Genomic DNA, 10000 nt, shown 5'->3' with positions numbered 1-10000 from the left:
ACGATGGTGGACCAGTTGTTAGCAAAGAAGCTAGTCAGAAAAAAGACAAAAATAACACAGGATTGCATGGCAGTGATGAGGGACTTTATAACAGTTTCAGTGATGGTCCAGGATATGACAAAAATAACACTTTATCGCATGGCAGTGATGAGGGACTACATAACAACAGTGGTCCACCGAGGAACAACAATAACACCATATTGCATGACAGTAATGAGAGACTACATAACAACAGTGGTCCACAGAGGGACAACAATAACACCGTATTGCATGACAGTAATGAGGGACTACATAACAACAGTGGTCCACAGAGGGACAACAATAACACCGTATTGCATGACAGTAATGAGAGACTACATAACAACAGTGGTCCACAGAGGGACAACAATAACACCGTATTGCATGACAGTAATGAGGGACTACATAACAACAGTGGCCACAGATTGAAAACAATAACAACCGTATTGCAGACAGAAGGAGGTACTACATAACAACAGTGGTCCACAGAGTGAAAACAATAACACCGTATTGCATGACAGTAATGAGGGACTACATAACAACAGTGGTCCACAGAGTGACAACAGTAACACCGTATTGCATGACAGTAATGGAGACTAATACAACAGTGGTCCACAGAGTGACAACAGTAACACCGTATTGCATGACAGTAATGAGGGACTACATAACAACAGTGGTCCACAGAGGGACAACAGTAACACCGTATTGCATGACAGTAATGAGGGACTATATAACAACAGTGGTCCACCGAGGAACAACAATAACACCATATTGCATGAAAAGTAAGAGGGATACCATAAACAAAACAGTGGGTCCACAGAGTGACACAGCAACACCGTATCTGCACGACGTAAGAATGAGGGACTACATAACAACAGTGGTCCACAGAGGGACAACAATAACACCGTATTGCATGACAGTAATGAGGGACTACATAACAACAGTGGTCCACAGAGGGACAACAATAACACCATATTGCATGACAGTAATGAGGGACTACATAACAACAGTGGTTCACAGAGTGACAACAGTACAACGTATTGCATGACTGTAATGAGGGACTACATAACACATGGTCCACCAGGTCACCAGCCATGACACAATACACATATGGCACGAACAGTGTGAGAACTACATAACAACAGTGGTCCCACAGAGGGACAACAATACACCGTATTGCATGACAGTAATGAGGGACTACAAAATAAAAACAGTGGTCCACAGAGTGACAAATGTAAACACCGTATTGCTGAGCATGAGGGACTACATAACAACAGTGGTCCACAGAGGGACAACAATAGCACCGTATTGCATGACAGTAATGAGGGACTACATAACAACAGTGGTTCACAGAGTGACAACAGTAACACCATATTGCATGACAGTAATGAGGGACTACATAACAACAGTGGTCCACAGGAGGGGACCAACCAAGTGGGGTAGTGGTTTCACAGAGTGACAACAATAACACCGTATTGCATGACAGTAATGAGGGACTACATAACAACAGTGGTCCACAGAGGGACAAAGATAATGCTGTATCACATGGGAGTAATGACGGACTGCATATCGATAGTGATCCAGAGAGTGACAAAAATAACACTGTATCACATAGCAGTAACGATGGACTGCAAAATAATGATGGTCCACAGAGTGATAAAAATAATGATGTATCACAAGGCACTAACGACGGACTGCATAACAATAGTGATCCACAGAATGACATAGATAACACCACATCACATGGCAGTAATGATGAACTGCAAAACAACAGTGGTTCCAAGATTGACAAAAATAACACTAGATCTCATTGCAGCAATGAAGTGCTTCATAAGAGAGATGGAGATTTTGGTGTTAGCGGTGATAGACCATACAACAACACGAAGGTTAATGAATCAGATAGTGGTTACTATAGTTTCCAGAATAATAAGAGCAAGGCTAATGGTGATGTTATACACAATAATGAAAACAGCTATAAACAATACTTCAATGACCATAATAATAATGAGGATAATAGTGAAGAAGAAACAGATGTTGATAATGATGAACTTTCTGGTGATGGACCTCTTAATAATAATAATAATAATAATAATAATAATAATAATAATAATAATAATAATAATAATAATAATAATAGACCATCTAAGGATAATAGTAAAAAACAACATGGCAATGGTGGTAGACCATTTGATTATGATGCAGAAAGACATTATAATGAAGAGGCATATCATAATGACACTGGACATGGTGTCGGAAAACATGATGGACCAAATGATGACAACAAGATGACAGAGGACAATGATGATGACGATGCTTGGCAACACAATCATGATGACAGGCTACTCAATGATGTTAATGATAACTGGCCACCTACAACTGCTGTACCCAACAACTCTGAGGATGATGAATCACCCGGAGAAGAAGACAGACAGTATGATGATAATCATAAAGGAGCGCATCATAGGGATAACTGGCAGTATAATGATCATCACAAACATGATGATAGGTCACGTAAGCGTCATCACGGAAAACGCGGTGATTGGTCATACCATCGCCACCGATCGCGCGGTAATGATGACTATGGATTACGATGATAATGGATTATAATGATGATGATGATAATGGATTATAATGATGATGATGATAATGAAGACGACAGATGGCCAAAAAGAAATTGTGGTTGGTGACTTCAAAACAATTTCGAGGTGACAGAAACTAGTTCAGTGATACTTACAAGCCATCCTTTGGCAACGTCGATGGTAACTGTGTTATAATGACAATGGTAACTATGAACCACCTAAGATTGATTAGACTTTGGTGTGTCTTCACTGGTTAGTGTATAGAAATATACAAACATGTACACTTAAAAAATATATATATTTGCATAATCACTTGAAAATGGCGACAGGCAACGATGCGTTTATGTATTATGTCAAAAATACAAAGATGTATGTTTGAAAAAATATATGTGCATAATCACATGAATTGCAACACGAAATTGTGCATCAATGTATAAGAAAAATTGGGTTTAGTTCCTTTCCTTTAATTTGCAGTTGTGAATTGATGTCCAAACTATTTCACAAGCAAGCTTTCAATGCTAATCGGAGACTTACTACAAACATTAATAAAATCTTTTAGAAAAGGAAAAATAAAAGACATCCAAATTAAATAAACTGTGTCAATATGGATAAAGCTAAAATTTATCATTGAATTTCAATTTTAATTTTCTTTTTTAGGTAACCAGAAAATGACCATTTCATTTGATGCAATTCGTTACACAGTAAGTTTGATTGTTTGAAGCTGCACTAATACGTCAATAGAAGAATTACGCCAGAAATAAAGGGAATCCCGTTGCCAAAGGTTGTTTTTATCAAAAACCTCTGATTCTCTTGAGTATGATTATATGTATGATATATAATCCATTGGAAGTTTTCGACGTTTTTAAAACATCGCTAGCATTCATTAACGCCATAAAAAAGCTAACTTCACTAATAGTCTATATACTGGTCATATCTCAAAAGCAACACTTCGATACGGCCAAACTAAGTACTGAGTAAAAAAAAAAAATCATGTATGCACACAAATCGCAGTTGTTGATAGCAAAGGGAAATTTGGTGTTTGCAGAACCATGTTTGTAACTAGTTATATAAAAAATTAGATGAAAAACAATCCTGTGGTGTTTAATGGGCGTGGATAAGATACAGAAGAAAATAAGTTAATAACACCGGAAAGCGAATAGGAAGGGTGCTTTTTACTCAGGTCAAAGAGGGCGTGTGATAATAGTGTGCAAACTAAAGCGAAGGCTTAGGGTAATTCAAAGGGTAGATCTGAGCGAGAATTTTGGAAAAAAAAACTAAGGGAAACAAGTTTATGTAAGATAAAGGTTACAGAACAGAAATGTCTTCAAATAAAAGCAGCAGTGGCGGGTAAAGGCCACTGTCAGCGGAATGACTATTTTGAAGAGCTGAACGAAGAAATGGCGGAAGATGTCTTTGCATTTTTGAGAATGCTTGTAAAACTGACTGCTGAATATGTGAAAACAAAGATTCAAAGGTTGAAGAATGGAAGGGAAGCAGGAAATGATGCAATTAAAAGCAAAAGGACAAATATCCGGTTGTGATAATGCGATTGGGGGATGAAGGAAAGGCTGAAGAGAACAGGCTGAGGGAAATTAATTTTCCTTTTATAAGTGGTAAACTGGTAAACGGGACTTTGAAAATAAGAGGCTTCCTTTAAGTCTTATGGAAAAAGCAAGTTATATGAGAGTTTGCTGGTTCATTACAAAAAAAGTCGAGAGAGGAATTTGGGATTAAAGATGAAACATTCAACTTAGCAGACATAAAAACAAAAAAAGTTTAGGATAAACTGATAGAAATTAGATATGGAGGATGTTGAGAAAGTATGGTGTACCGGATAATTTACCGAGTGTTTGGTGTTTTATATTTATAATGGATGAATTCAAGATATAAGGTAGAGAATGGACAGGAAGGTTGTGGATATAAAAAAGGCGGTGGGGAGGGGGGGGGGGGCTCCTGTATGGACAATGAATTAGCTGATGTTTACTGATGATTCAGAGTTAGTTGGTGATAACGAAGAAAAGCTATTATCAAAACCATTTGAAAATGTTTGCAAGTGAATAGAGTTGAAAGGAAAAATGAGTGAGACCATGGCAATGAAGGTAAATGGAAGCTGAGAAACTAGAGACAATAATGTTAATAAAGATGAAGGAAAGGAAGAATGGAAATTGTTAATTCATATAAGTATTAGAAATAAATATAACAGATGGCGGTAGGAAGAGAGGGGAGATGATAAACAGAATAGATGAAGAAATGGCGCTGGCAGGAATTGAATGAGAAGCAGAGTATCTGTTCAAGCAAAAGTTGAAACGCATGAAGTGATTTATGACGTACCACTAATTTATGGTGGTTAAGTTTGGAGGATTAACGCAAATACGAACAATAGAATCTATGGAAGGCGAGGTGACTGTAAAATTTACGAAGGGAGAGGATTTCAATTATTCGAAATTTACAGAAAGTAATACAGTATAAGGTTATCCTAGGAGATAGGATGAATCAGAGCGTTGAAGGTGGTTTCGTTAGCTAAAAAAGAATGGAAGACGATAGGGTGGCGAGAAGTGTTACTAAATTTAGAAAGAAGAGGGAGAGACTTAGTAAATAAAGGCTGGAAAGAGTGAAAGAGGCGTTGGGATGGAAGGGTTTCCAGAAAGTGCAGGATTCCTTGCAAGAGAGAGGCAAGTGGCACAGCTTGATTCGTCTGAATAGTTATATGAAGTGACTGATGAGGAAGTTTCATGCACAGGGCTTCATTCTTGAATTATCAGATAGAAGATGAATGTAGTAAGTATATTATATATATATATATATATATATATATATATATATATATATATATATATATATATATATATATATATACACACACACACACACACACACACATATATATATAATATATATATATATATATATATATATATATATATATATATATGTGTGTGTGTGTGTGTGTGTGTGTGTCTTTTCCTCTTTGATGGAGTGACTCCAGAAGGCGTTAGACTTATGTAGTAGACAAATTATACTACTACTAATAAAAATAGTTGCTCTAATTCCAGTGACTATTAATTCGAAAGGAAGCGCAATGTATATGTACAGCTATAGGAGCACGCAAGTATTCATATACGTTTTTCCATCCCGTAGTTTAGAAACACAGTATACGCATGGATGCTTATTGACGCAAAAAGAGCGCTGTAACAACGTAATTAAATGCTACAACTAACAAGCGCAAATATAATAAAAGAACAATGGAAATGCATTAGAAAGCGTCGGACAATGGAATACATCCGTATCCTTGATCTAGATTACCCGATAAACTTTGCACAAAGCGACAATGGTCTCCCAGCATTAAGGTGCGAGTTGTTATTTTGCTTCACGCGCGACAAGACTCTCCTCCTCCCACTCCCGAGTTTTCCTATTCTTTTTGGGTTGGTTCCACGGCATTACAGTAGCCTCCTGGAGGAGAGGAGAGCAGCTGCATGATCCTCCCGATCATTTATTCAGTGCCGTGCCGAGTCGCAGTTTATTGAGGCAGGTAAGGGAGCGAGTCTACGCATGTGGTATTTAGGGATGTTCTGGTAAAGCATAATTGGGGTTCAATGGTTCATTGTGGCCTATCCACACTAGGAAACATTGTTTGCAAACAAAGTTTGCAAATAATGTTTGCAAACTATTTTGCAAACAATGTTTCTTAGTGCGGACAGGCCTTTTAGTCAGTAGCTTGATTCACTGAAATTATGGTGAAATTCTTTCTTTCCTCAATGGGATGAACGGATCTTAAACTTTCTTTAAGTTTTAATTTCTTTGGTATTGAAACTGGCTTGGTGTCTGCAGGTTGTTTTCCAAGGTTGTTTCGAATAAATACACCTGTACACATTTTCTTAATTCTAATCGAATTAAATCACATGAATCATAATCTTTTTTAATCCGTTTAGCTTAACGTAGCCTACGAATTAAGATCGTACAGTTAGTTCTGGGCCTCTCTCACAGGAAGCCTTACGGAAGGATTCAAGTTCTTTCGTTTTTCTCAACATAGTCGCATTAACGTCACTCTTATAAGTTCATGGATGTCCGGGTGCTTGAGAGAGATCTCCATTTCGCCCCTTTCTGGATGACAGGTGTCTGAGAGCGCGAAACTGGCCAAATGTTCAACTACCTACTAACTCTGTTCAAGAAAGTTTGTGTGTGCCCGTCTTACGTCACTGTACAGACCCGTTGTCCAGAAAGGAGTTGGATGGAATTCATCTTTATGCTGGGAGACATCCATGAACTTAAAAGAGTGGCTATACACCAAAGCTCAAACACTGCTTTCAATCGTAGGGGTATTTTGCACTCAGGGTATCCAAATGCTGTCCTAGTGTGCTTCTTCAAAGGTCGAGTCATATGTCACCATCGCGGGCAAGCGTTGCACTCGGCCACAATTCAAAGCCCCAGTCGGCCGCTACAGCCACTGCCACCTATGGTGTGGACATGAGCAATGTCCTTGAGCATTAGCTCTCCTGTAAAAAGCCCTACTATGCACTTCATCAACTTTGTTTTACTTCTTTAATTCTAATGTGTAATACTCCCTATTACTAGTTTAATTCTCTTTCAAGTACTCTTTCATGATTGCCTCCTCAGAATGAAATGAATAAATAAATAAAATAAAATAAAATAAAGTCTATTACTTTATCAAACAAATGTCATCTCTAGTAGAAACTGTCTGGATCAGCTTGAATTGACCAAAAATGTCCTGGGAGTTTTTGCTTGAGTGACGAGTCATCTGCTCTTATGTTAGCCATACATTTGTTACCAGGTTGCAATAAAAAGGCAAATACTGAACTCCTGAGTACAGTCACGACTTTAAGTGGTTGTAATGTGCAATCACTAAAAAGGTGATTACTCCTCTTTCTAGGAGAAACCGAGAACTTTTTTGACCGCCTCTTACAAATTAGACTAAGTTTAATTTCATAAAGCATCACTAGGGTATTTGCTAAATAATTCAAAAGTGGAATAATTCAGGATTGCCTTCTGCGTTTCATTTGTACTTCTATGACAATAATGACTCTTATCTTGATTATCATTATTATATTTCCATTCCAGCCAAAATAACTAGAAGGACGGAATGAAGCTCTTCAAATCCCTTCTACTCTTACTGCCATTATTACAAGGTCAGTAATCGACGCGGAATCTACACAGACGCACAGACACACACAGTCATACACACGCACAAATCTATCTGGGTTTGGAAAGTGTGAGGTTGGTTCAAAGGTAGGTGACAGAGAAAGAGGTGGCAGCTCGGTAGTTACGAAGTAGAAATGTGGTAGGAAACATTGTTAATTATTTATCGAAAGCAAATGTTTTATATAAAGAATATCCACAAAGTAAACATGGAAAAGACAAAATTCGGGAAAGAGAGTTAGCTTTATGCGTTAGTCCAGAACAGACGGAAGAGCAAGTCAATGAAATAGTGTAGATTGGCTGCAAATATAATTGAACATTGCTTGGTTGTAGCAAAAGAAATTTAGGTTAAAGGTGAAGGGGTCAACATGTGGCTGTAAATGTGTTTAAGACAAATGAATTTGACGAGAAAAAGTGAGAAGCGCGCATTAGGAGAAAATGACCGAGAAATGTGCCAACATTAAAGACAGGAAGGGATGGAATTATACCCGGAATGTGAAAAATCGACAATATGGTCACAGAGGAGCATTTGAGTGTAAAGGATATTATGTTGAGAGAATAACATCATGTGTATGTGTGTGTATACTGGCCTGCGTATGAAAATATTCTTACTCTTGCTAAATTTACATTTATATTTGTATGCAATTTTATGCATTAAGATACTTCTATTCATGATGACACTTTGCAAAAAGGGAAAATCACTGATCTTCTACTGAGTACCTTGCATTAACCTTCAAAGAATTAGTTATTACTTTTATGAAATCAATATAAGGATCATTACAAATATTCCAGTATCTTGATTACTGGGAAATACCCAGGAAAATCTTTGCACCCACAGTTTAATAGCTTAGATATTGGATGATGTTTTTAAAAACTATATATGAGTCCGCTGGTTTCTCTAATATGTTTATTTAATTCATCAGAATGGCTTTATGAGTCACTGAAGTCTGAATCAAATAGTTAACATATTTTTGAAAAAGTAACTCATTTCTATTTTCTTCATTAGAATGCCGCTCCTTGTATACGCCAGGACAGACTTGTTCCAGTCAAGAGCCTTTCCATGCGACATGGAAACAAGACGACGGACAGTGTTGCCTGTGAGTAACGCCTTTTGAAATCTCCCTCAAAGAACTCTGTCTCAATTCCCGTGAGCCTAATATCCTTATCCATTGGTCAGTATAATTTTCAACCTTATTTTGAATCATGATTTTGCGCAGTCAAAATTGAGTCATATGAACTGGACTGATTAGGAACTTGAACCATTTACCTCACGTGTAAGGCAATTTGACTTCTTGATATTCAGAAGTTTGTAAGCGAAGATTTTATTTGTAACGCTTGAATGCATTATATTTGGCTATAATTCTTGTCTTCTTGGTAAATGAATTGTCAGAGAAAACCGGATTTTATAGAAAGAGGTAATAGAATAAAATAAGTGATCTGATAAACCACCTCAGTCTTGTTTTAATGATGCGAGAGACGATGAGGACATGATTCAAATTCTCAAATATCTTGATTAGGGCGTGAAGTGTATCTAGGCATGGTATGAAACCTCATATTGTGATATAGATTAAATAATGGAGATGTTTTTAATTTCATATTTTTTCTTCTTTCATTTGGCATTGCTTTTATTTGAATTCCTGATTTGATCATCATAATTTTGTGATGTATATATTCTTCCCTTCTTGGCAGCTGTGTTGAAGGGACTGTCAACTGTGTACCTCATGATCCCAGTGACTGTAACCCTGTAGAAGAGGTTTCCCCAGATTGCCAAGTCATGGATATTTGTGGATGCAAATGGTAAGATGTTTTCTTGTCTATTGAACTTATCTGATCTCTACAGGTGGACAGACACTTAATCAGTACATAATACAGTGTCAAATTTAGTGCAGTAAATTTATCTTCGTTATATGTTTATCTAACTTTTCTCAAAGCATCTTTTATTTATTTATAAAAATGTAGCTTTCTTTGTTTTGCGTTGAATGGTGAAACACAGACACAGACACACACACACACACACACACACACACACACACACACACACACACACACATATATATATATATATATATATATGTGTATATATATATATATATATATTATATATATATATATATATATATAATTAATTTCCTAACCCTTTTAACTCATGATATATTGCTTTTAACGTAACCTGTTTCCGACAGCTTGCCCTCTTGACAATCGTAGTTATGTAAAACGTACTGAAGTGTGTAAAAAAATAAAAATACTTA

General features: G+C 36.9%; 3 protein-coding genes across 5 annotated transcripts in view; all 3 read left to right on the top strand.

The window, feature by feature from the left end:
* The window catches only part of LOC135215859 (uncharacterized protein DDB_G0283357-like), a 1531-nt gene extending 1040 nt beyond the window's left edge, over window positions 1-491 (top strand). Inside the window, exon 2 of the mRNA XM_064250812.1 lies at window positions 1-491. This exon is cut by the window's left edge and continues 209 nt beyond it. Coding sequence (XP_064106882.1) covers window positions 1-491 — 491 coding nt within the window.
* A 599-nt stretch (window positions 492-1090) lies between these two features.
* LOC135215857 (GATA zinc finger domain-containing protein 14-like) lies at window positions 1091-7065 on the top strand. The gene is made up of 4 exons (XM_064250811.1): window positions 1091-1204; window positions 1428-2073; window positions 2221-2529; window positions 6929-7065. Exons 1-4 carry the CDS (start codon window positions 1091-1093, stop codon window positions 7063-7065), a joined length of 1206 nt encoding a protein of 401 aa, XP_064106881.1.
* The window catches only part of LOC135215513 (uncharacterized), a 32155-nt gene continuing 28093 nt past the window's right edge, over window positions 5939-10000 (top strand). Inside the window, exons 1-4 of one of the 3 annotated variants that reach the window (XM_064250322.1) lie at window positions 5939-6122; window positions 7674-7741; window positions 8758-8848; window positions 9441-9548. In XM_064250322.1, the coding sequence (XP_064106392.1) occupies window positions 7696-7741; window positions 8758-8848; window positions 9441-9548 (245 nt within the window). In that variant the 5' untranslated portion in view covers window positions 5939-6122; window positions 7674-7695. The other 2 variants (XM_064250321.1, XM_064250323.1) reach the window with 2 other exon arrangements.

The sequence above is a fragment of the Macrobrachium nipponense genome, chromosome 5 (genome assembly GCF_015104395.2).
Source record: "Macrobrachium nipponense isolate FS-2020 chromosome 5, ASM1510439v2, whole genome shotgun sequence".
In the NCBI taxonomy this organism is placed as follows: Eukaryota; Metazoa; Arthropoda; class Malacostraca; order Decapoda; family Palaemonidae; genus Macrobrachium; species Macrobrachium nipponense.
The sequence above is the reverse complement of the archived record's forward strand: the minus strand, read 5'-3'. Positions and strand labels throughout refer to the sequence as shown.